Raw genomic sequence first — 23,799 nt, 5'->3', positions numbered from 1 at the left:
TACTGGTAGAGGATCCCCTTGAGCCTGGAGCGCATGGTGGAGCTGACAGGCAGCCTGGACTGGAAACAGCAGGAGAGCAGGCTCCCCTGGAGAAACCCCATCTTGGAGCTCCCTGGCGCCTTGAAGACTGGGTGTGCAAGGTTCACTTCTTGCAGTGAGGGAACCACCAGAAGGTGCTGAATGATGGGTTGGAGATGCTCCTTTAGGTATACAGGGCCGAGGCCGTTTAGGGCTTTCAAGGTCAGCACCAACACTTTCAGTGCTTGGAAACATACTGGGAACCAATGTAGGTCTTTCAGGACGGGTTAAGATTCCTATACACAGTTTTTCTCAACTATTCAGAAATCAGACTCATTGAGTTGAAAGGGACTTAAACCCAGGCAAGTATGTTTAGGATTGCAGTCCATTACTGCAAGCCTATATTCCAGACACACTGCACCCTACCCACTACCTTGACTGATTCCATTAGGTGATCCTGCCTGATAAAACCATATAGCCTGATACTAGATGGGTTTATAAGAGACAATTCTATGCATACACAAAGTTGCATCAAAATTTGAGAGCTGAATAAAAAATGTATAGGATTTTGCTGTTCTGTTTATCTGCATATGAGCAGAACCTTAACAGTACTCCAGATTTCACAGAAATCTGAGATGGGCACTTGACTGGCATGTTACTAGATTTTATACTGTATATCAATGACATACAGTACAGAAAGGTAATTTCATTTTCCATATTCTCCATTGTTTGGCCTTATTTTAAGGAGTGGAGAGAAAGTTCTGAAGAGCAGCGGTAAAGCACATGCCGGGCATTCAAATTTTTTAACATAGGAATGGAGTCGTTTGTAAGTAGACGAAACTGAGGTAGACTCTCCAAAGTTGTCCCTATGTAATGACTTCAGAGTTGTATCATCGAATAGAACAAGAAATCTAAAACCAAAGATTCAGCAATCTTCAAACGAGGCAATTTAATAAATTAGCTATTGTCCTTTCAATAAATTATTTTACATTGAGTTCACAATTTATTATGCAGCCATACGAGTAAAAAGAACAGTTAAGTACACTGGAACGTTTGGATGGGATATTTTGCCTGCTTTAAAGATGGCGGCGGCAGCCGAAACACCGAGCTCTAGTATCGCCTGCGCTTAAGCAGCCACTAACCCGAGCCGAAGCAGGCATCACTTGCCCGCTCCAAACATGGCGGCATTTCCCCCGCCCCCAAACCCCTTCCCTCATCTCCGTTGAGGGCTAGGCGACATCTATCCCTGACCTCACTTCCGCTTGTGCAGCAGCCATTTTGTCTTTCCGTTGATCCTGCTGCCCGAGCTTCTTCCTCCCACCCGTCGCCGCGGACCGCGAAACTCCAGTTCCACCCCCTGGGGCCTGACTAGTCTAGACCCGACGGCTTGCTTTTTACCCCGCCAGGCAACTTGCTTTCCCCCCGACCACTCTCGCCGCCACCCCCCTGCTCCCCGTTCTTGCTTTTCCCACCCAGCCACCCCGGTCCCGTCTCCTTCGTGGCAACCTGTGACAGGAGACGCTTCCCCCACCCCAACCTCCCCGTCCGCCTTCGCCTCCCTCAGAAGGCTCGGCTGTCCCGATCCTCCCTCCGCCGCCGTGGGGGCAAGAGAAAGAAGCGAGCCTCGGGAAAGCGAGTGAGGAGGAGGAGGAGGGCAAGGTCCGGGCCGGCGGGCGTCCCTCCCTCGCGCGCCCGGCCATGTCGAGCGAGGAGAGCTACCTGGCCATCCTGCGCTACCTGACCAACGAGCGCGAGCCTTACGCGCCGGGCACCGAGGGCAACGCCAAGCGCAAGATCCGCAAGGCGGCCGCCTGCTACGTGGTGCGCGGCGGGACCCTCTACTACCAGCGCCGGCAGCGGGACCAGCAGCGCTTCGCCGAGCTCGAGGTGGTGCTGCAGGCCGAGCGACGCGCCCGGCTCATCCGGGCGGCGCATCTGGAGCCCGACGGCGCCCACCGGACGCGCCTGCAGACCTGGCAGCGCCTCTCCAAGCGCTACTGGTGGCGAGGTGAGCGGGGAAAGGGGGGGGGGGAGCGACGGGTCTCCGGGCCCGAGCCAGCCAAACGCCACACGCGCCACTCGCCCGCCACACCTCCTGCTCCGGGCTTGGAGCGAGGAGCGCCGCCCCTGGTCTAGGCGGACGGAGCTCGCCGCCTCCTCCTCGGAGCTGCTGCAAGACGGGTCGGAGGGGAGCGAGGGGTTGGCTGTGTCCTAGGACGAACTCGGAGGAGGAGGGGTTCCGCTTAAAAACACACACACACAAATAATCCCCCACCAAATGCACCCGAGTCTCGTACCTTAGTGAGCATGTGCTCGCCTGTCCGGCCCCAATGCAGCACCCCTTGCAGTCAGAGGGCGATGGTGCCAAGAAGGGTGGTGGGCTGCTTTGTGGATTTTGGCTGTGGCACCGAGTCTTAAAGTGAAAAAGGTGAATCAGTCACTAACCTGATTTTCAGGTGTCTTCAGCTCAGTGTCCGACCCCCCAATACATTTTGAAACTTAGGTAGATGCCTCCTTTTTGTTTTAACGTTTATCATTTTACATAGCTCACCTGTGTTCAGAGGGCTTTGCCCTGATCTGGTTCTCACAAGGAGACTCCCAAGTAAGACACCCCAGCCACTTGTCCTCCCTGTTTGTTTTCCTATTTGTCATGTTGAACTAAGCCATAGTTTGGCTTAGCATGTTGGCCAAACCCAAGGCTCACGGTTTGGCTCTATCCAAGGTTTATCCTGTAACCAAGCAATATCATGATTTGACTGGGAGACCTAAACCATGATTTAGGAGCAGGACGGTGGCTGAGGTCTCCTCTCCAGGAGCCTTCATGTTCGTTCTAAGCCATGATTTGGCTCGGTGTGGCAAGCACTATCTTACTAAGTATTATAATAGTCAAGTGGTCAGTAGTGTGCCTAGATGGGAAGTCTAGTTTCAACTGTGCTCATTGGGAAACAAGTTCTGCTGATTTCAGCAGATCTTCAAGTAAGTTCCTATTTCCAGACAAAAAAATTCTATTTCAACCAACCGGATTAATTTCTGAGTAAACAGGTTGACTGCAAGTTGTTGTTTTTTAATCTTGGAAACGCACTTTGTTTTTGCAAAAATAAGAGCAGACATTAACAGGGTTAAGTGGATAGTTCAGCTGTATAGAATGTGCTAATGTGTTCATTAGATAATATAACTGATTCAGAGAAGATCTAATACCGTGGACCTGCAGAGACATTAATGGTTTAAAAACAATTATTAAGAATATTTTAATTCAAAATATGAGGTTTTCCTGTATATCTAGCACAGTATCTTATTTGGGGTTTGTTTTTAAAAGCCTGTAATGGGAGAACCACACAGAAACAAGACTAGCAACTCACTGCTGTGTAGGCAGAGGACCAACTTGGTAGGGATTGTAGACTCTAAACATTGTCTACAAAGGACAAAAAAAAGCCTTTAGCAGCATTATGCACAGGCTTGCTTGTGAACCAGGAGCATTTCTCAGAGGGTCAAATAATGTGACTTGGCAATCGGTCTAACAAAGACATATCTGCTGAGGAACTTCCTGTGCTGTTGGTTCCAAAGTGTGGGGATTGCAAAAGAAAAAAAGCGGTGGGCAGGCCCATCTTGCATGGAAATGTGTGCAGCTTTCAGCAAGTGCATCATTACCATGATTTGGCACATGGATCAGGAGGAAGGGTCAAGTAAGCAACATGGAGATGCAGCTTGAAGGAGTGGATGTCTTGAATTAATGCATGCAACTCTGATTTGCACTAAGTCACACAAGGAGGTCTGGTAGAAGGTAGAATTGTTGATTCTTGTTGATTTTGTTTCCATACAGTCTGAGTGGAATTATCATCAAAATGAAAGACAAATATTATTTTCTAGAATTCTAGAATTACATGCTGAATATTACCTGAAAGGACAAAGGTGAATACATCCTTTTTTGCATCAATGAGATAATATTTACAATGATTTATTTTATTTTTTTTGCATGCCTTTCTTTAGGTATTCTGAAGCAAGTTAAAGATTATATTAAGGAATGTAGCAAATGCCAGGAAAAATTGGATCGTTCCAGATCTTTGTCTGATCCTTCTGAAATGCTGGAAGAACTAGGTTTAGACACAATATCTCACGAAGATAGTAATGAAACAGATGATGAATTAAGTAACTCAGCGTCGCTTCCAGCAGCTTTGCCAAAACCTGTGAAAAAGAAGCCAATAGCTAAACATGAGCTTGTTTTTGTAAGTAACTTTTTATACAACCTGGTACCAAGGTTTATTTTATATTTGTATTACTTAATGATGTAAATAAAAGATTTAAGCTAGGATTTACAAGTGAACAAAGTTTAAACACACTGCTTGTTACTTTTTCTTTTTAAAAAAAAATCCCAGGTTGATAGTAAAGGTCTTGTGAAACAAACTTCTCCAAAGCATTCTCTGTCAGTCTTAAACCAACTGAATCAGCAGCGGCTTTCCAGTCAGTTTTGTGATGTTACTTTGCTTATTGAAGGTGAAGTGCACAAAGCACACAAATCTATATTGGCAGCGAACAGTGAGTACTTCAGAGAACTTTTCATCGAAAAAGGAGCTATTTCCAGTCATGAAGCTGTGGTGGATCTTTCAGGTAAACTGATCTAAGCAAAAACAACAACCCATAAATAATGGGGGGGTTTTTTGGGGGGGACTATTCAGAATTTGTTTGATCAAATAGAAAAGATGTTGAAAACCTGTAGGGTGTCTTGTCCCGTCCCCCCACCCCCAACACCATCAAAGAGGACTGAATGATTTCATTTTGTCTGTTTGCATACTCTGCTTAGATTGATAGGTAGTTGATTTAGTCAGACAAATTTCCCCAGCTGGTTTATTTATTTAATAGATCTTTACCCTGCCCTTTCAGGACAAGAAACTCCCCCAAGGCTTACAGTAATACTTTATTAAGTATATTAATTACAGATCAAAAGTATTGAAATAACCAGATAAAAGCAGCAGAGAGCACATTAAAAATTAATAAAACTCTGAACAAAACAGAAGTTTTTAAAGATATGCTGAAAGACAGATAGCAACAAGGCCATATATACTTCCCTACAAAGAAAATTCCACAAGATGTTGGGTCACCGCTGAAAAGAGCCTGTTTGATGCTTGCCATATTATAAACCGCCCTGTGATCTTTGAATGAAGGGTGGTATAGAAATTATACATATGAATGATCGACCTCGATGGAAGGCCAGAAAGCTGTTTGTGAGCAGGATGCAGGTCTATATACATGGCCTGATCCAGCAGGGCTGCCCTTCAAGACATGCATACCATTCAGTATGATATGCTGTCTCCAGAACTAAGTCCCACAGTTTCTTTGTTTCTGCTGGCATTTCATATGCACAAACAGGAGGAGCTAACAGGGTGTGGTAGTAGAGGATGGAGATGACAGGGACACAGAACTACTGCTGCTGATATGTGAGTAAGGAAGTTAGGTCTCTGCTGTCCAGATTGTATGGGAGAAGTTGCATTAGATCCTAAATACAGGGAATAATATACTGCTATACTGGCCATATTTAAAAATCACGCAGCCAGAAACATAAGACATTAAAACAAAGTGAACTTAAAGAAACTAGAGAGTGTTACATTTTGCTGCAGAAAAGCCTCTTAAGCATGTTTCAGACAAATGGAACCTCTCTCTTTCTGCTTGTATAGTTTCTCCAGAAAATATGTTAGGGGTTCCTATTCAATAGAGACCAGAGCAGGCAACCTTTACTTTGAGAGAGCTTCTGGGACTGTCATATGGATAGGCCACACAGTGTCTGATTTCTAAAATCCTTCAGCTGCACTTCTAAGGTATTCCTCCCAAATTTGCCTAATTTGTCCTGGCAGTATTCATTTTCTCTTCAGAACTCCAAGAATGTGGTCATACAAATCAAAAATTATCCCTGAGGACTTTGTTCATATGGTTTGAGACTGTTATTATAGTTAGCTGGTAGTGAACAAAAACAGCAATTTATTTCTAAATAGTGATCATCTCTTAAAACCCTTTTGTCACCTTCTTCCTTATTTGTTGCAGGCTTTCGCAAGGCCAGCTTCCTCCCTTTGCTAGAATTTGCTTATACCTCTGAGCTGACGTTTGATTTCTGCAATATGGCAGCAGTAGCTGAGCTGGCCCAACATCTCGTCATGACAGAAGTCCTGGAAATCTGCGAAAATGTGCACAAGCAAATGGAAGATAAGCAAATCACAGTGTACCAAAAAGGAGATGTTCAGATAGTCGAGGTAGCGCAAACTCTTTTAGAGCAGAACGAAAGTGAGGTAGCTCAGAATCTTTCTGAGCAGAACGAAAGCCCATTGAACCCAGCGGACAGCGTGGAGCAGCCTTTACCTACAGAAGATGCTGTAGCAACTGTGAATGGAACATGTTCGAGTACTGATGTGGAAGAAATGGCTACGCCTGAGGCTGCACCGCAAACTGCTTCAGAGCCTCTCGTGGACAATCCTCCAGAGCCTCTGGTGCAATCTACTTGTGTAGAAATGACCGAAACTGAAGAAAAAACCCAAATTGTAGAATGTACCACAAGTCAGACTGTTTCTGTAGTGCAGTCAGAGCCTCCAGCAGCAGAACAAGTCATTATCAGCACTCGGGCAGAAAGCGATACCGATCAGAACGATGGAAGTGAACAAAACGTGATCAGCGAAGCAAATGCAGATGCTGCCTCTGAAGATAATCGGGAAGGACTTAAGCGAAAACGTGGCAGGCCATGTAAAATGCAGAGCACTCCTCAGTCTCAGTCAGAGACCTCAGTTTCCGGTCAAGATGACACCTACAAAAGCAAGCTACGTCAGCGTTCTGTGAGTGAGGGAGGCTATATCAAGTTGCACAAGGGCATTGAGAAAAAACTACAAAATAGAAAGCCGGCAGCCAAATCAGCCATTCAGCAGGTATGCTCAAAATCTTACCACCCAAAAAACTTTATTTGTGTCCACTGAGCTATTTGTTTGCTTGTTTGTTTGTTCGTAGTAATAAGGATATATCTTTGCTTCCCTTTCTTGCATTTCAATCCCAGCAAGGCTTCCAAGGTGGTTTACAATAAAAAATAATTTTAAAAGATGTAATGTATACAAAATCGAAACATCATCAGATGTAATGATTAAAACAGTCAACAAAAGTAAATTCAACAGTACAAGAAAACAATTCCAGTTCCACTGTCCGTTTGCGATCTCGCTGCTTCCTGCTGTACCCTTAATATCAGGGGCAGACATAACAGGGCCTTGCCAGAGCATGTGAATTCACTAGAAAGATATGCAGGAGATATTCAAGGACCGCTTTTCCCCATATCAAGGTCTAGAGGGTGGCAACCTGAGTGCAGGCCTTTTCTCTGGTGACTCCTTGTTTGTAGAATGCTCCCCCCCAGGGAGGCTAGCCTGTTGCCATCATTATATATCTTTAGGCACCAAGCAAACAAAACCTTTCCTTTATAACCAGGACTTTGCCTTCAGCTATCTTTGGCCTTTTAGAAGTGGTTGGGATGTTTTTAATATATTTCTGTTTCCTCTTCATTGAAATATATCTGTGTGGGGTTTATTGTCTATTTGTTTGGTTGTAAGTTGCTTTGGCCTGGGCGAGATAAAGCGACAGACAAATTTAATAAATGATGATGATTTCACTGTGAATATGCCCTAACTTGTTCCTTCCTTTCAGGAGGCTTATTGCAACATTTGAGAACCTATGAATTAATGTGTAGAAGCCTTGAGTAAGCACAGCCTATATGTAAACTACTTGTACAGTGGTACCTCGGGTTACATACGCTACCGGTTACATACGCTTCAGTTTATAGACTCCGCTAACCCAGAAATAGTACCCCAGGTTAAGAATTTAGCTTCAGGATGAGAACAGAAATAGTGCTCCGGCGGCAGTAGGAGGCCCCATTAGCTAAATTGGTGCTTCAGGTTAAGAACAGTTTCAGGTTAAGAACGGACTTCTAGAATGAATTAAGTACTTAACCCGAGGTACCACTGTAGAGTGGTTTGGTAATGTGTAAGCAGAAAACTGTAATCACAACTTCACCATGACATGCCTCTTAATTCAAAAGTAGATTTGTGCTCCATTATTGAACACTTTAGGGGGACGCGGGTGGCGCTGTGGGTAAAAGCCTCAGCGCCTAGGGCTTGCCGATCGAAAGGTCGGCGGTTCGAATCCCCGCGGCGGGGTGCGCTCCCGCTGCTCGGTCCCAGCGCCTGCCAACCTAGCAGTTCGAAAGCACCCCCGGGTGCAAGTAGATAAATAGGGACCGCTTTCTAGCGGGAAGGTAAACGGCGTTTCTGTGTGCGGCTCTGGCTCGCCAGAGCAGCGATGTCACGCTGGCCATGTGACCCGGAAGTGTCTCCGGACAGCGCTGGCCCCCGGCCTCTTGAGTGAGATGGGCGCACAACCCCAGAGTCTGGCAAGATTGGCCCGTACGGGCAGGGGTACCTTTACCTTTACCTATTGAACACTTTGATCATTGCAGCTCCTACGTTGCTCTATATAGAGGTGAGCATGCACCAAATAGCGTCACTCCTTGGAGTCTACATGTACAGCATGAACATCTGTAGCAAAGGATATGGCAGACATACAGCTGTACAAGTGAAGACTTCAGTGTAACCTGGGTCCCCAGTCACGTAGAATTCTACCTATACACACAAACGCTTTGGTGTTAACATACATTGGTGCTGTACACACAGAAAACAGGTGCTGGAATAACCTGGTACGCTTCTGCTCCTGTAGAGAGGGCTCACATGTCTGAAGAGGACTCACATGTTGTTGAATTCTGAGCTAATACGAGCATGTAGGTTTTATGGGGAATATCACATATATCTTCCTCATGTCCCTTTGCTAAAATTGCTGAGATATTTTAAAAGAAAACTTCCTTTGCTATTCCACTCGGGTTGTTGATTTTACAGTCCCTCCCTCCCCCTATGTAATGTTAATTGTAACCAATCCTTTTCAATTAGGTTGCCATGAAGCTAGTTCAAAGAGGCAAGAAGATGAAGCAGCCCAAGAGAGACACTTCAGAGCACAGTGAGACAGAAGCTCAGCACAAATGTGGTGAATGTGGAATGGTTTTTCAGAGGCGTTATGCTCTCATAATGCACACGCTGAAGCATGAAAGGACAAAGAATTTTAAATGTCCAGTAAGTTTCCCCTTAAAATTACTCTAAACTGGCACTTCTGTAGCAATGCTTGTTCATGCATTTATTACTTAACTTTATTTTTTTTTTAATTGTACAAACTACCATTTAATACAGAGTTTAAAAACGGCTCAAGTGTTATGTAAATGTTAACAATAAATTAAAAGCACCATGCGATTGAACGTTCCCTGAGATTTGTCATTCAATAATTTAAGAAATATAGATCTTTCAATAAATTTGTTGGTTTTGTTAATCTGTGTTGTCCTAGAATATATTAATTTAAACAGTCTTTCAGTAAACCATAATTTCTCAAACCAATATACAGTATTGTTAGAGGAGCATTGTTTCCCCTTGTTGTTTTTTGCTAAAATTGTTTGGTTGCTTCTAGCAAATTGACATATGGAACTGTGTTTTTTAGATAACCCCAGTAGTATCTTAGGATACCAAAGCTTAGGTTACCCAAGTGTTTTTGTAACTGATTATATTACAAAAGTTCTGAAAGATAGGAAATTCCCAATATATGTGCAAAAATATCTGCCTGTGTCATCCCACAGCTCCAGCAATTGTCCTGTCCTTTTCTATAAATCAGGTTTAATGTGTATGGTGTTAAATTCCATTGCTATTAGATTTTAAAATTTCCCTTTAAATTTGCTGAAATTAGCCTGGCTAGGGAACGAGTACATAAGCATTTCCATTCATCAGTTCTCGTTTCATGTCCAACATCTCTCTATTCTTTAAATGCTAGATTAATTGAGTTGTGTACAGCCTACCACTTCCCTTTGATTTGGCATTTAACATTACAATAATCTCCCAGTGTAGTTTCTCAAAAGATAACAATTCCAACTTAAACTCTCATCACTGCTCTTAAATATGTTTCAGCTCTCCAGTCAGGTAGCTTAGATTCATAGTCTTGGAGTGTTACAAGGCAAATGTCGCCATTCCTGTCTGCAATTTGTAATATGCATAAAGTGGAACAGACTTTTAGAATGAGTTGTCACAGATCTCTTAGTCAGATCTATGCATTGCTATTTATACATTACTTTTATCTGTAAGGTATGCAAGCCTAGAAGTAAGTCCCTTATCTAGTAGATGGAGAGAACTCTTCCAGCTACAAAACTGTTACATGAATCTCTGATTCTTAGTGTTAAGATTTCAAGTGACATATCAAAACAATTTTATGTTTCTCAGCTGTGCAAAAAAGAGTTTCAGTATGGTGCCTCTCTGCGAGCCCACCTTGTTCGCCATACCCGAAAAAACGAAGTGACTGTTGCAACTGCCAGTATAGAGGAGAGTGGTGCAGCTATGAAGGGCAGAACTAAACGGGAGTTTATCTGTGATATATGTGGAAGAAGTTTGCCTAAACTCTACTCTCTGAGAATCCATATGTTGAAACATACAGGTGTAAAGCCACATGCATGTAAGGTAAAAGTAATGCTTTATGGTCTCACATTTTTGATGTATTTCTTCTTGTGATATTTTAGCCATGTGGTTAAAAGCTTATACGAAGTTCAATTGCTATCTGAAAGCAACAGAATTCATAACAATGAATACTGCTGAAATGAAGGAAAAGTGGATGGGAACTTTGTGTTAAGTTTTAATGTAGCCTAGAAAAACCTTGAAAAACTTCAGTATTAGGCTGTGAAATTATAAACCATAGTTAAAATCTTGATTCTGTATTACTTCAAAAAGCTGGATGCTATGGCCACCATGTTTCATTTACTTAATCCCAAAGGCCTAGATTTCAGTTAGAACTCGCATTGGCTCCAATGATACCTAAATAATATTTAGCTAAGTCATACCTAGAGTAGACATGTACAGAGTACAGTTGAAATCAGTTGAGGTAAGTTACCGAAGCCTATTGATTTCATTATGTCTGCTCCGCAACTAATGTTGATATCACCCAGCCAGTTTGGCTTTTATATGTATTGGGTGAAATCCAATGCTGCCATTCCACTGGCAGAACAGCTTTTGATCCAGCAGTGGTGTCTGAGCGCTTCTGAAATATTCTGAGCCTTCAAAACCTCCCAACAACCCACCGGAGGGTTGTGAGGGCTGCAGAGGGAATGGACCTGGGAGAAAATGGCCTTTTCTTATGTTAGCTGATGCCTCCACTGGATCAAAAGCTATTATGTGAGCAGAACAGTAGCGATTGATTTCATTGATTATAAAAACATCTAATTACATTTGCAGGTGTACCATAGGTGTTGGGAGTTTAGTAGGCAGACTTGCTACGTTTATTTTCTGTTTTGCAATTTTCAAGATTGAAATTTGAATTGGTCATGCTAGGTTTCTAAGATCATCAATTATTATCTCAGTTTGCACTGTCATTAAAGGGTATGCATTACCTAAAAAAGATTTCTCAGGTGCTCTCTGTCTCTCTGGAGCTTTGAGTTTTACTGGAATAAGTTTTTTCTTCATCACTGAAATGCTAAACTACTTCTTCAGGTACAAATTGTGGGCTGTATCCAACTAAGTAGCTCTGCTAGCCCAAGGATGTCTGCTTTCACACGGGAGGTTTGCCACCCTCTCTTCTCCCACATGTCCACTCTGTACTCCCCAAATCTGCTCCAGAGGATTGGGAAGCCCCCCAGAACAGATTTAAGGGGGCACAGGAAGAGGAGAGGAGAGGGAGATGAAGTCCCTTCAGCAGCCAAAGGTAGTTGCACTAGTGGATCTGTTTAGTTGGATACTAAATCCCTTTGTCTTCTTGTCTCCTAGTTTTGCCATAAAACTCCTCTTACTTTACCATCTAATGCTTCCTTTATCGTAGGCAGTTGCTGTCTGTTTGGAGGGATGGTAACATTTGCTGACCATTTGATCTCTTGCAGATTTGTGGAAAGTCGTTTACTTACAAACACGGTTTAAAGATGCACCTCGCGCTCCATGAGGCACAGAAGCAGTTTAAATGTGAATTGTGTGATAAGTCTTTTGTCACAAAAAGAAGTCTTCAGGAGCATATAAGCATTCACACAGGTAAATGAGAGACCCTTTCTTATTAATGAAAAAGTAACACCTGCACTATGCTTTCATGGGGGTGTATAAACTGAATGCACTCAAACCACAAATATTTAGCTAGTGGTTTCAGTTCAGTGAAATTCAGCATTCCAGCCATATGTGATGAGGGAGCTGAGAAACTAGAGCTCTCCTGTTTCAATTTTCAACTGGCAGCTTTGAATCGGTATATTAAATTCAGCTTTATTTTATGTGCTGGTCCCGGGGGGAAGCTTACTGTGACTGTAGTCAAAGTTCAGTCCTGAGTCACTAGCCTGGTAATAGTCCACAAGGTGCGAGGTGAGGTCCGAAGCAGGGAGCCGGGCGGGGACAGGGACACTCGAAGATCAGAAGCAGGAAGCTAGGCGGGGAACAGGAACGCTGGAAGGTCAGAAGCAGGAAGCCGGGCGGGGAACAGGAACACTGGAGGAACAGGACTGGATGCTGGCCGAAACAGCTCTTCAATAACGACGTTGCTCCCGCAACCTGGGACCGGGCTGACTGGCCTTTATCTTCTCTGAGGCCAGGGGCGGTCCCGGCCCCCAGGAGCCCCGCCTCTCCTGGCCTTAAGGCGAGCACTCCTGCTGGGAGAAACCAGTTCCCTTCGCCTCTCTGCCCTAAGCCTCTGCAGTTCAGGAGAGGCTGAAGGGTTACTGGGCCCAGGGGGAGATTCACCTGTACGCACTGAGTCCTCAACCACCTCTGGAGCCAGAATGGATTCACCTGATGCCTGCTCCTGAGGATCCGGCACAGGTGCAGGCTCCTCAGAATCAAGGCCCTGCCCCAGTTCAGCCGGCCCTGGAGGCGGGGACTCCTGTGCAGGCTGGGATTCCTCCAATTCACTTTCTGAATCGGATTCCCAGGCCATCACATTTTATATTAATTGCTTATTTTATGAACATTGTTTCTGATTCATGGTGTTAACAGTTGAATCAGCTAAAAAACAATCACCAGGCCAAAACAATTCTTGACCCTGTTGTACTCATTCTTTTCTTCTGCCTTAGCTGGCTTCCTCTAAAGAATATTTGAATTATTGGTCAGTTGAATTATTCGTCAATTATTCAATGCCTAAATATTTTTCCTACATGTGTAAAAACACTGGAGTGCCTTAGCTGTCCCTGTGCCATAATTGTCAACAGCATACCTACCTACTCTCACCTTCCTTTCATCCCATTTGCTGCCTCTACTCCCTTTCCTAGTGAATATTCTTCTTTTTCTTCTTTGTTAAACTTGTATACCACCTTTCACCTGAAGATCACAGTGCAGAACACAGCATAAAAATACAAAACGAGAACAAAAAATACATAATTAAAAAACATAGCATTTTGCTGACAATGGACTCCAAAACTCCGGTCTTGTTATAACCTACACTCCCTGGTAGATTGAGCCTAGTTGGGCTCTCAGTCAGTCAGTCAGCAGAGACTGGAGTGGGAAAGGATTCCTTCTGAGGACCAAAGATGCAAAAAAGGCTGGCTTCCTCAAGAGGAGGAATTCCAGCAGCTGTGGAGGAGGGCCAGATGAACAGCTCACTTCTTCCACTGATGGTCTCTAGCTGCTACTACCTCTGAGAGCAAAGTATCTATTTTCCTCAACTAACCTCCTTCCTGTTATATTTGCTCGCATTGTCTTCTCTCATATTTTAGTCAAAACCATGAAAGGAAATGCATTTCAAAAGCATTTTTAATGTTAAAAATAATTTTGTTTTTTTGCCTTAAGTTGAATACGATAGCATCTATTAAAGCCATTGCCGCTATTATTTTGTCAGGAGAATCAAAATACTTTTGTTCACACTGTGGAAAGTCTTTCCATAGAGCTTCGGGACTTAGCAAGCATCTAAAGAAACACCAGCCAAAACCTGAAATTCGGGGATATCAGTGTACTCAGTAAGTATGAATAGAATTGCAAGCCTTTAAATGTTTTAAGTATATTTTTGCCAATTTCAGTGGGTATCAAAATGAACTCCCATGTTACTTTTACAGAAATCTGCCAGGCTGTTTCAGGCAAGCCATGTCCGCTCCACAATATATGATGTGTGTGGGGCAGATAAGGGTGAGACTTGTCTCCCTGCTTCCCAGACACCTGACATTGAGACATCTCAGTTGGTAGAGCATGAGACTCTTAATCTCAGGGTTGTGGGTCCTGCGTTGCAGGAGGGTTTGGACTATATAATCCTTGTGGTCCCTTTCCAAAGCAACGGTTCTATAGCCACCAGCTGGCTGTTGGGCGCATCAGAAGTGCCATACAAAGCACTTTGCAAGTGCTTTCTGCACTTCACTTCTCAAGTGCCCAACAACCAGCTCATTGTGAGGCATTTGGGAAGCGCTGCATGGAGTGCTTTGCAAACCTTTGCAAAAGCTTGGCACTTCCCAAGCACTGAGCACCAGGCTTCCAAAGCTTGCTCGCTGTGCGCAGGCAGCTCTTTCCAAACATCTGACAATTAGCTTGGTTGTCAGGTGTTTGGGAAGGGTGGCACACAAGGCTGAGCAAGCCCTTCAAACTGCTTCTCCCCCCTGGACCAACTTTTACAGGTGTCAATTGCTCAAAGCCACTTTGATTTCAGACACGTGGTTGGTCCTGCCCATCTGTCAAAGGTGGGCTACAGTGGTGGTTGGGAGATGAAGACCTGGCCCACCAGGCCAAAACTGTTCTCCACCCCTGGTCTCGATTATATGTGGTTTTAATGTGAAAACAGAGTTTTGCTCTTATCACACTTCATTTCTTAATACAGAGTACACATGTTCCACGGGGCATCTTTTAAAAGACTCACCCAGTACAATGTAACTTGTGATAGCATAGGGGTGAGTGAGTGGCTGTGGGTTTCTTAGGGAAGGAAAGTTGATTTGTCTTTAAAAGGCATGGGAACAATTTTTCAATAGAAAATTTGGGCTTCAAAATCAGACTCTTTTCTTTTTTACAAAAAAAATTATGTTATATTACACTTTGTAGCTAGAAAATTTGGGCTTCAAAATCAGACTTTTCTTTTTTACAAAAAAAAGTATGTTATATTACACTTTGTAGCTAAGACCACTATAAATCAAACAAGCTTGCTTGTCAAGAAAAGAAAGAAAGAAAGTGAATAAAAAGGGAGGGAGGGGAATCAAACTGTTTTCTATAAGGGTAGAGGATTAGCCCGTCATCAGACTTTTGTAGCATAGCAAGTTGGGCCATACTTTTGTGAAGTATTAGACGCCTGTTAATGGGGATTATTTTATAGGTTTTAATTTTTTTGACTAACATTAATTTCAGTGTATCTATTCTAACCTGCCACCCTGGGCTCCTTTGGGAGGGAAAGCAGGACAGAAATCTAATAAATAAAAATAAGCAACTCTCCAGATCCATCCCATAGTTACATTAACATGAAATAACAGTCTGGTTGGGCATGCAGCTTATAGCTGTACCTCAAATACCTTTCCCAGTAGGTTCCTTTAACCAAATGTGTACAATTGTGTACTGTTTCAGATGTGAGAAAAGTTTCTATGAACCCCGAGATCTCCGACAGCACATGAACAAGCATCTTGGGGTGAAACCATTCCAGTGCCAATCCTGTGGAAAGTGCTATAGTTGGAAAAAAGATTGGTATTCTCATGTGAAGTCCCATTCTGTTACTGAGCCTTACAGGTAAATCAAGTAAACTAGTCTAAGCTTTGAATAAATAGTCTAAGCTTTGATGATAAAGACCTGTAGCCAAGTCAGTGTGTACTTTGTAATTCTGCTTGTGCATAATGGAATGCCTTTTGGATGAATATTTTAAAATTCTGTGTCACAGCCATCAGGAATTATATTAAATTATTTTGATTATCGCCTCAACTTAGTCACTAGACTTCCTACAGCTCCTTAAAAGTTTCTTAATATGTTAAAAGGCAGCTTGCTACATTTGTTGTGACCTGGAGGTACTCCAGCCTCCTTCACAACACAGGGTGGTGGTGGTGGTGGTGGTTTTCAAAAGTTGTTTAACAGATTAGCCCATATAGAATCTAGCCTGTGGTTATCCATTTTACAGTGCGTGTCCTATTGGAGTTCCAGAAAAAAGCTGTATAATGCAATTGTAGCATGAGGAATAAAGAGTACAGTGCACTTGCAACTCATGCCACACAGGGACTTTGTACTCCCCAAGTAATCTGATTGGGGTAAAAATGACTTCTCAGCCCAAATACATATTATTGTAAGAGTTATAAATACTTTTAGGACTTTTCTATATTGCTCTAAACGTCTTCTCTCGTTTTTTTAGGTGCAATGTGTGTGGCAAAGAATTCTATGAGAAAGCTTTGTACAGAAGGCATGTCAAGAAAGCAACTCATGGGAAAAAAGGAAGAGCAAAGCAAAATTTGGAACGTATTTGTGAGCACTGTGGGAGAAAATTTACCCAGCTTCGGGAGTACAGAAGACACATGAACAACCATGAGGGTAAATCTGACAAGTTTAATCTTAAGAATAGTGCCATGTTTCAATAAATGAACACAAATTGGGACTTAGAAAACATTAAATTTAAGGGGGAAATGGTTCCAGTCAGCACTGCTTTGAGATGGGCTAAAAATAATGGACTGGGTATAAATAAATGGTGCATTTATGAAATGACGAAAAAATTAATGAACGAATGAGACTATCATGCAGTAGCCAGACTGCCATGATTTTCTTAGCTTGCTATAATTTTTCTACATAAATATTTGTAGCGAACTTCAGTGACTTTCAAGTATGCTTTATGAATCCAGCCCATGGACCTGATTAGACCCACCAGAGCTCCCCATTGGGCCTGCAATGCCATTTTGGAAATGCCCAGTGTCTCCAGGTGTGGGGCAGGAAGAAACCTTGCTCAGCTGAAAGGGCATTTGCAGACCAAGCAGCTGATCAGTGTTGCATGGCAAGCCTTAAGCAAAGCACTGAGTAAGGTATCAGTCAGCTGATTGTTGGCTCTTCAGAAGCACTTTTCAAAGCATTGTGCAAGAGCACTTTGAAAGGGGCTCCTGAAGACGCCTGCGGGCAAAAGGTGACTGGGTTTCATGTGCCAAAGTTTGCCCACAATACAGGAGGGTAACCATTTGACCCACTGGCCAGATCCAGTCACCCACCCATGCAGTAAATCATTAAGGAAAGTATTGTAATGTTAATAAAAACACTATTTCAACAAAGGTTCAAATGCAGAAAACGCTCCAAGTGGCTGGTAGCAATATATTGTAACATGGGCAGATGAAAAAAGAGTGAGTACTCTATTGTAATTTGGGGGTCTGAATTGATACAGGAGTATTTCTTAATTACTCTTTTGGTAACCAGTAGGTTTTCCTTAGCTTTTCAAATGTTGTTACCTCCTTTCTTTCTTCTTTTGTTAAATAGGTGTTAAACCCTTTGAATGTCTGACCTGTGGAGTGGCTTGGGCTGATGCACGTTCTTTAAAGCGCCATGTACGGTCACACACTGGAGAGAGGCCTTATGTTTGTCCAGTATGCAATGAAGCCTACATAGATGCCCGCACCTTAAGGAAGCACATGACCAAGTTCCACCGGGATTATGTACCTTGTAAAATTATGCTGGAAAAGGACACACTTCAGTTTCATAATCAGGGAACCCAAGTAGAACATGCCATCAGCATTCTAACATCTGATGTGCCAGAACAAGAAACAGAGGTTTGCAGTGAAGAGATTGAAACAGTAGTAGTGACTGAAGAAACACTGGAAACAGGTGCAACTGCTGAAGACTGTACAACAGTTTCCACACTTTCTGACCAAAGTATCATGCAGGTTGTCAATTATGTGTTGGCACAACAAGGACAGAAAATGACTGAGGTCACAGAAGCCATTCAAACTGTAGAAGTGGAGGTAGAACATGTTTCTGATCCAGACTGAATACAAAAGTTCACGAATAAGGAAGGTGACCTGGGTGAAGCGGCATGCAATTATCAAAGTATTAACCATCGTACTGGTTGGATTTTTACAGTAATAGCTCCAGAACACTGCCCAGAGTTTCTTGAATGTGTAATACCAACCTCTGTAATAAAACGCAAAATCAAAGACTTTCCATATAAGCCATGGACATGTACTAAGACTACTGATCAGTTGTAAGCACTTAGTAAAATCTCAAAAATAAAGTCATTGGTGTGGTAGTGTTAGGTATGTTGTAGTTTTTGTTTTCCCCTCTGCAGTTTGCTTTTACAGTGGTACCATGGGTTAAGAACTTAATTCATTCTGGAGGGCCACTTTAGCTAATGGGGCTAAGTTCTTAACACAAGGTACTATTTCTGGGTTAGCGGAGTCTGTAACCTGAAGCGTCTGTAACCAGAGGTACCACTGTATACTGCTGTTTTGGCTTTGTTGGGCAGTTTGGTATGCTATGGAGTTGTGCCAGTTACTTAAAAACCCAGCTATGTTTGAAATTCACTGAAAAGCAGGATAGGAGTTTGATCTGCAAGTTTACCTATGAACCTGTTATCGATATAGATGAATATTCTGATCATGGGAAGGACTGAGGCGGTGAGTTGTACTCCAGTGTGTATGTTGGGGCAAATCTCTGCTGCATTGTACATTCCTGCACTTTTTCAGTTTTGTCTCTTGCATAACCTGTAAAAGTACTTTTAAGATTGCATGTCCTACAACTAGCAAACATATTTGTATACTTTATATATATATGCTGGTGCAATTATGCTTCATTAAGAGCAGTGTAAACAAAGAAAAACTAAGGAATGTGCTGTGTATATGAAAGCCAAGAGTGGTTATTTTATTTTGTTGTACATTTCAACATCCATGAAACCTAACTTTTGTATATGCAGTTTTGAGAGGTAAGGAATTAAAGCCTAGTTGCCAAGATTAATAATTTTAAAAAGAAAAACTTGACCCGTTAAGAGTTAGATGCAAAAGAGCACCATAGGGTTCCAATTGAGTTGTTTATCAAACCATAACGGATGAAATCTATATCCATAGCAGTGATATTGAGCTACTGTCGGTAAACTCTAATCAAGCCAATTACTATTTATTATAGAGGCTTGAAGTTTGTATTTGTAAAGAAATTAATTTCTGAATCAATTAGGAGCTAAGCTGTTACCTGTTCTCTGTAAAAACAGACCAACAGAACCAATGCCTTATATGAAGGACAGCATCTCCTCCCATAATGGGGATATTGAGTCTTTGTTTTCTGCAGATTGTAAGTGGTGATTGTCTGTTGTAAAGCTACCAGTAACAATTTACTGAAGCAGAAAGCAAAATTGTTTAGTGTCTGTAAATTATGTATACCTTGATTAGTCATATATTCAAGAAAACTATTCACAAGGACTATAGAACTCAGTATGCTTGTTAAAAAAACAAAATGTAACCATGTGAAACATGAAGGCAAGGGACGTGTAATGGGAGCAGACTTGGCTACAGGTTCTAGTCCCCCCCCCCCCCGCTACTTTAAAAATACAGTCAAGCCAGCGATTGAATGGGTATAAGCACAACCATGTGGATCCAGTATGGCAACATCTGTGTCAGTGGCAACGCGGCTTCATCTCAAAAGTTGTTTAAAATATTATAGTGTCAGTAATGTCTGCTTCTAAACATTCTAAATTGTTTACTGTACACATAACTAGTTCAGGCTTTCACCTATCTTAAAAGAATCATGAAATTCCAGTTGAAATTCTGATACCTGGCAACAGTAGTTAACTTACAGGGGTCCAAGTTTTCATCTGTCTCACTTTGTTTTCATTAAACAAAGGATAGCCAGTTAAAGAATACTGTTGTGTTATGTTGCTAGTTGGTGTGAGAAAAGATGTGAAGTTGTTTGTTGTTCAGTCGTGATGTATTTGAAACATTGCTTCCTCCAGTGACAGCAAGAAGCCCTGATATTGCAGAAATTTAAATTCTCAGGATTATATCAATCTACAGTATAGGTATTTTAGTCTTGACCTTAAATCCAAACACAAATTTTAATAGTAGAAACAAACTAGAGCTTGTTTAAAACTGGAAAAGTATTCCTGTATTATATTAGTATGCATGTACATGGTACTATATAAAGAAGGTATCTACAGCAAGGGACCTACAAGCAAGAAAAAGAGAAAAGAGCTACTGGGAGAGCTACTTTCTCTGTTCAAAGGATAGGAGAGGCTATTCTTTCACAAAGTGGTTACATTGTAGGTAATGAACTGGAAGGGGTAGGACCTCTGGAAGGCGCACATTATGCTCTTTCTGGAGTAATTTGTCCACCTTTGGTCTCCACCCTGCACACAGCTCTCACCAGTGGCTACTAGAAGCTGTCAGCCTGAAACAGTGACCATACCCGGGAAATGGCTTCAACTGACCAGCTAAAGCAGGTGAAGGTTGGTGATGGGTCTCAAACCCTCAGTAAGATTGGGGCTTCCCCTGCATGTGAATACAGGCTCTGGCAGATTTAGTGGACAAGACCAATAGTGGGTCCAATAGTCAAGGTGGTGGTTTCTGCGTGTGCTGTAGACAGACGTGAGGGGCAGATGGCGCTTTTCAACCTGAGAAGGTAGCCCATCTAGGAGAAGGAAAACTGATTTTAAACCTCTGCTGCCCTGTAGGAGAAGAAAAGGCTAAGGAGTAAACCCTCAAGAGTGGAGTCCCTAAGATGGTTGGATGGCACCCTCAATGCCTCCTTCCAGCAACTCCTGCAGCCAAGCTCTGCTTTCCTTTGAACCACATCAGCAAGGGGTCTTGTAATGTGTAGGCAGCTCAGAACCTCCATACGCACTGCCCAGACTTGAGCCCGAAGGAGGTCACTTCAATGCTGCTAAAGCAGCGATTTGACTTCACCCCTGGAGGTGCATTCCATTGTCTCTCGAGACAGATGCCAACAACGCAGAAGGGGAGAGAAATGGAAGGATAAACAGGCTAGAATATGCAACTGGCTTGGTTACAGAAAAGCAACCACCTTGCATGCAGGTTCCCCATCAGATTTTTAGACTACAGCTCCCATAATCTCGAAGCATTGGCCATGATGAGCTGCAGTCCAGAACATCTGAAGGGTTGGGGAAGGTTGCAGTATAGTATTGGAGTCTAAGGTATTGTCAAAATATTAACTCTTCAGAGCAAGGAGGAAATATCCATTACCCTGGTGCTGCAGCAGACTACATCACCATTGCTCTAATAGTCCCGAAGCTGTACTCCCTTCTTAACTACCACTAACAATGGCAAGAGGTAGCACTAGCAGTTGGTGTCATGCCTGACAGATATCCTCCACTGGACAAACCCAGGTTCATCATAGGCTTTGACAGCTACTGAAGTTAATAGGGAGTTTTGACTAGAGCGGAAATCTTGCAGCCAGTAGTCTTCCTCTGCTAGGTTAAAAACCTCATCCCAGACACCCATACTGGTACCCAGTGGGAGTGGTGGGGTATTAGAAGCTAGGATCTGTTGCCCATACTCCAAGCAGCTCTAGAAAATATCACAATGCCTTACAACCCACTCTGTAAGCAAAACTCGTCACCCTGGAATGCCCAATTACAAGACGTTCTCTTGAACCAAGAAAGAAGCAGTAATGACTAATATCATTCCCTGCACCCCTAATTTCCTAGTGCCTGTTTTACATTATCTTTTCAAAATGGTTTACTTATTGCTGCATCGTCTCATGTTTTTCTATAATTCATTAAAACAGGTTTACTGCTATTCTAACAAAAGGCCTCAAACCAGCTTAGTGGCACATAAATATACAAATGACAGTAAGACAACAAAACTTAAACAGCAACAGATTCCCTGATATATTTTCATTCTTCCTGAACCCACAATGTGGGTCCTCCGAAAAAGGAGCTCCACAATTATAAAGATGCACTGGTATGTCTTAAAAGTCAGCACCTGCTCTTATTTCTTGCAGTTGATTTGATTCATTTTGACAGCTTCTGAGATGTGTATACAATATTGAACTTTTTTATAAAAAAAAAACTTTTTTAGGATTCAATAGTGCTGGCACAAAATAGTATGCAAGCTTTTGAGTTTCCCAGAATTCTTGCAAGCCAGATATTAAGCAAAGGTGGCGAAAGTATGATAGTGTGTTCTCTAGGGAACTTAAGCTTGATCCCGATTTTGAAATACTACCTGTAATTTGATTAAATAGTGTAATAAACATGTTGCTACGCTCCAATCGTTACACCTGTGATGACAACATTTTATTAAAATCAACAGAATTGAAGTACCTCTAACTGGCTTGCCACAGGTGCATGAACTGGAACTGCTCCGATGCCTGAAAACCAGCAGCTGGCACTTAGGAATTTTACATATCTTGAGCCACATAAAAATATTGTGCCAGGAGATGGGACTATTGTAGAACATGCTCACAATTTGCGTGTAGTGAGGAATTTGTGTTTTTGTACTTCAGTTTCAGTCGAGCTAAGTCAAATACTGTAAGTGATCTCATGAAACAACTAGAAATGGGATGGGTAGCAGAAAACTGTGCTTTCTTTTTGTTGGTAGGAATGGTAGGTCCAGCTCTTAGTGATGCTCCTATCCCTTTAAAGTTCATTCAAACCAAAATTTTCATCTGCATAACATTTCTTGCCACTGCAACTGCATGTACATGAAATTTTAGCTTTGGGTGAAATCATTTTCTGAGCAGCTCTTAGAAATACAGGAGCCCTCTCAGCTTGGTAACCTCTTGCTACCCATTTAAAAGTACAATTTTAATACCCTTGTTAATGTATCACAAGCAATAAAACAACAGCAAACACCAAGATGAAGTACTCATTACTATTTAGTTCAGCAAAAAGAAGCTGGTTAGATTTGTGTTTTTGCCTCACACTTTTGACATTTGACTTTGGGGGCAATACCAGCCTTATTGTATAATACCAACTATAGTATGATAGTGCTAGATTTATAGAGTAACAGCCTGGTCATACGCTTATTTGTAATGCTTCATATTTTATACTGAGCTCTATATATGTACACACAAATGTTCTGGCCCTCTGCTGTTTATTTCACATTTTACTTCTGTATAAGCAGACCAACATTTTGGCATTTTTAATTTAGTTCCAATTGCTGGAATTGAGCAGCAAGTTTATAGCAACTTGTTAGCTGTTAAACAAATATTCCATATTCTTCTCTCCAATTACTAATTCTGCCTAGATACCATTTCACTATTAGGGCAGATTCAGAAATCTCCGTGAGTGCAGCTTTATTACCATAACTTGAAATTTTGCCAAATTCAGCCTGCTAAAGAGTAATAAATCAAGGTGAAGGCTGCTGAGCTGGCAGCATGTACCCCAGTTCCGATCTGGAGATAAGCAGACAAAGCAAAGGAGCAGGAATAGCACACCGAGATTCCTGAAAAAGGCAGTTGACAGCAAGCTGCTTTTTTAAAAAGCATCCTGAAAAACAGGGTTAATGCTCTAGACACCCATTCCTGACCTCTATTTTACAAACAAGCAATGACAAATATTTTGTTTGCAGAGAGGTTAGCATGCAAACATATCAAATCCTCTAAAGTAGTGGCTTTCAGACCTTCACAAAGCCCTGTCCAAACCCATCATGGAACCCGCAGAGCAGCAGGAGACTGGAAAAGGTTTACACCGAGTTTACAGAGGGTAGTAACCATGCCTGTTGGGCATCATCACCAGAAATGAAAGTGCCCCCAGACTTCTCCAATGGCTGCACAGACTAAAGATCAGCAACAGAAAACATGCAGTTTTTCCAAATACATTTGTCACTACTGATCTCACTGGGAAATCCTAGGAATCATGAGAACCCAC

General features: G+C 42.4%; 1 protein-coding gene across 2 annotated transcripts; it reads left to right on the top strand.

Moving 5' to 3' along the window:
* Positions 1-1,252: 1,252 nt before the first annotated feature.
* On the top strand, positions 1,253-18,829 carry ZBTB11 (zinc finger and BTB domain containing 11). 2 transcript variants are annotated; one of them, XM_028726679.2, is made up of 11 exons: positions 1,253-2,026; positions 4,006-4,241; positions 4,392-4,623; positions 6,052-6,920; positions 8,973-9,152; positions 10,338-10,571; positions 11,978-12,122; positions 13,906-14,023; positions 15,600-15,758; positions 16,369-16,544; positions 17,469-18,829. In XM_028726679.2, exons 1-11 carry the CDS (start codon positions 1,717-1,719, stop codon positions 17,975-17,977), a joined length of 3,168 nt encoding a protein of 1,055 aa, XP_028582512.2. In that variant the 5' UTR covers positions 1,253-1,716; the 3' UTR covers positions 17,978-18,829. The 2 variants fall into 2 exon arrangements, with proteins under 2 accessions (XP_028582512.2, XP_028582513.2); XM_028726680.2 differs by lacking the exon at positions 1,253-2,026 and adding an exon at positions 2,365-2,994.
* The last annotated feature ends 4,970 nt before the right edge of the window (positions 18,830-23,799 follow it).

Source organism: Podarcis muralis, chromosome 4 (genome assembly GCF_964188315.1).
Source record: "Podarcis muralis chromosome 4, rPodMur119.hap1.1, whole genome shotgun sequence".
In the NCBI taxonomy this organism is placed as follows: Eukaryota; Metazoa; Chordata; class Lepidosauria; order Squamata; family Lacertidae; genus Podarcis; species Podarcis muralis.
Note: the sequence above shows the minus strand (reverse complement) of the source record. Positions and strands in the feature narration are given on the sequence as shown.

Bases quoted from the DNA above. Each gene is read 5' to 3' on its own strand.
- ZBTB11 (XM_028726679.2), top strand. From the start codon at position 1,717: ATGTCGAGCGAGGAGAGCTACCTGGCCATCCTGCGCTACCTGACCAAC. The intron at 2,027-4,005 runs GTGAGCGGGGAA...GCCTTTCTTTAG, and splicing joins CAAGCGCTACTGGTGGCGAG to GTATTCTGAAGCAAGTTAAA. The intron at 12,123-13,905 runs GTAAATGAGAGA...TTATTTTGTCAG, and splicing joins GCATATAAGCATTCACACAG to GAGAATCAAAATACTTTTGT.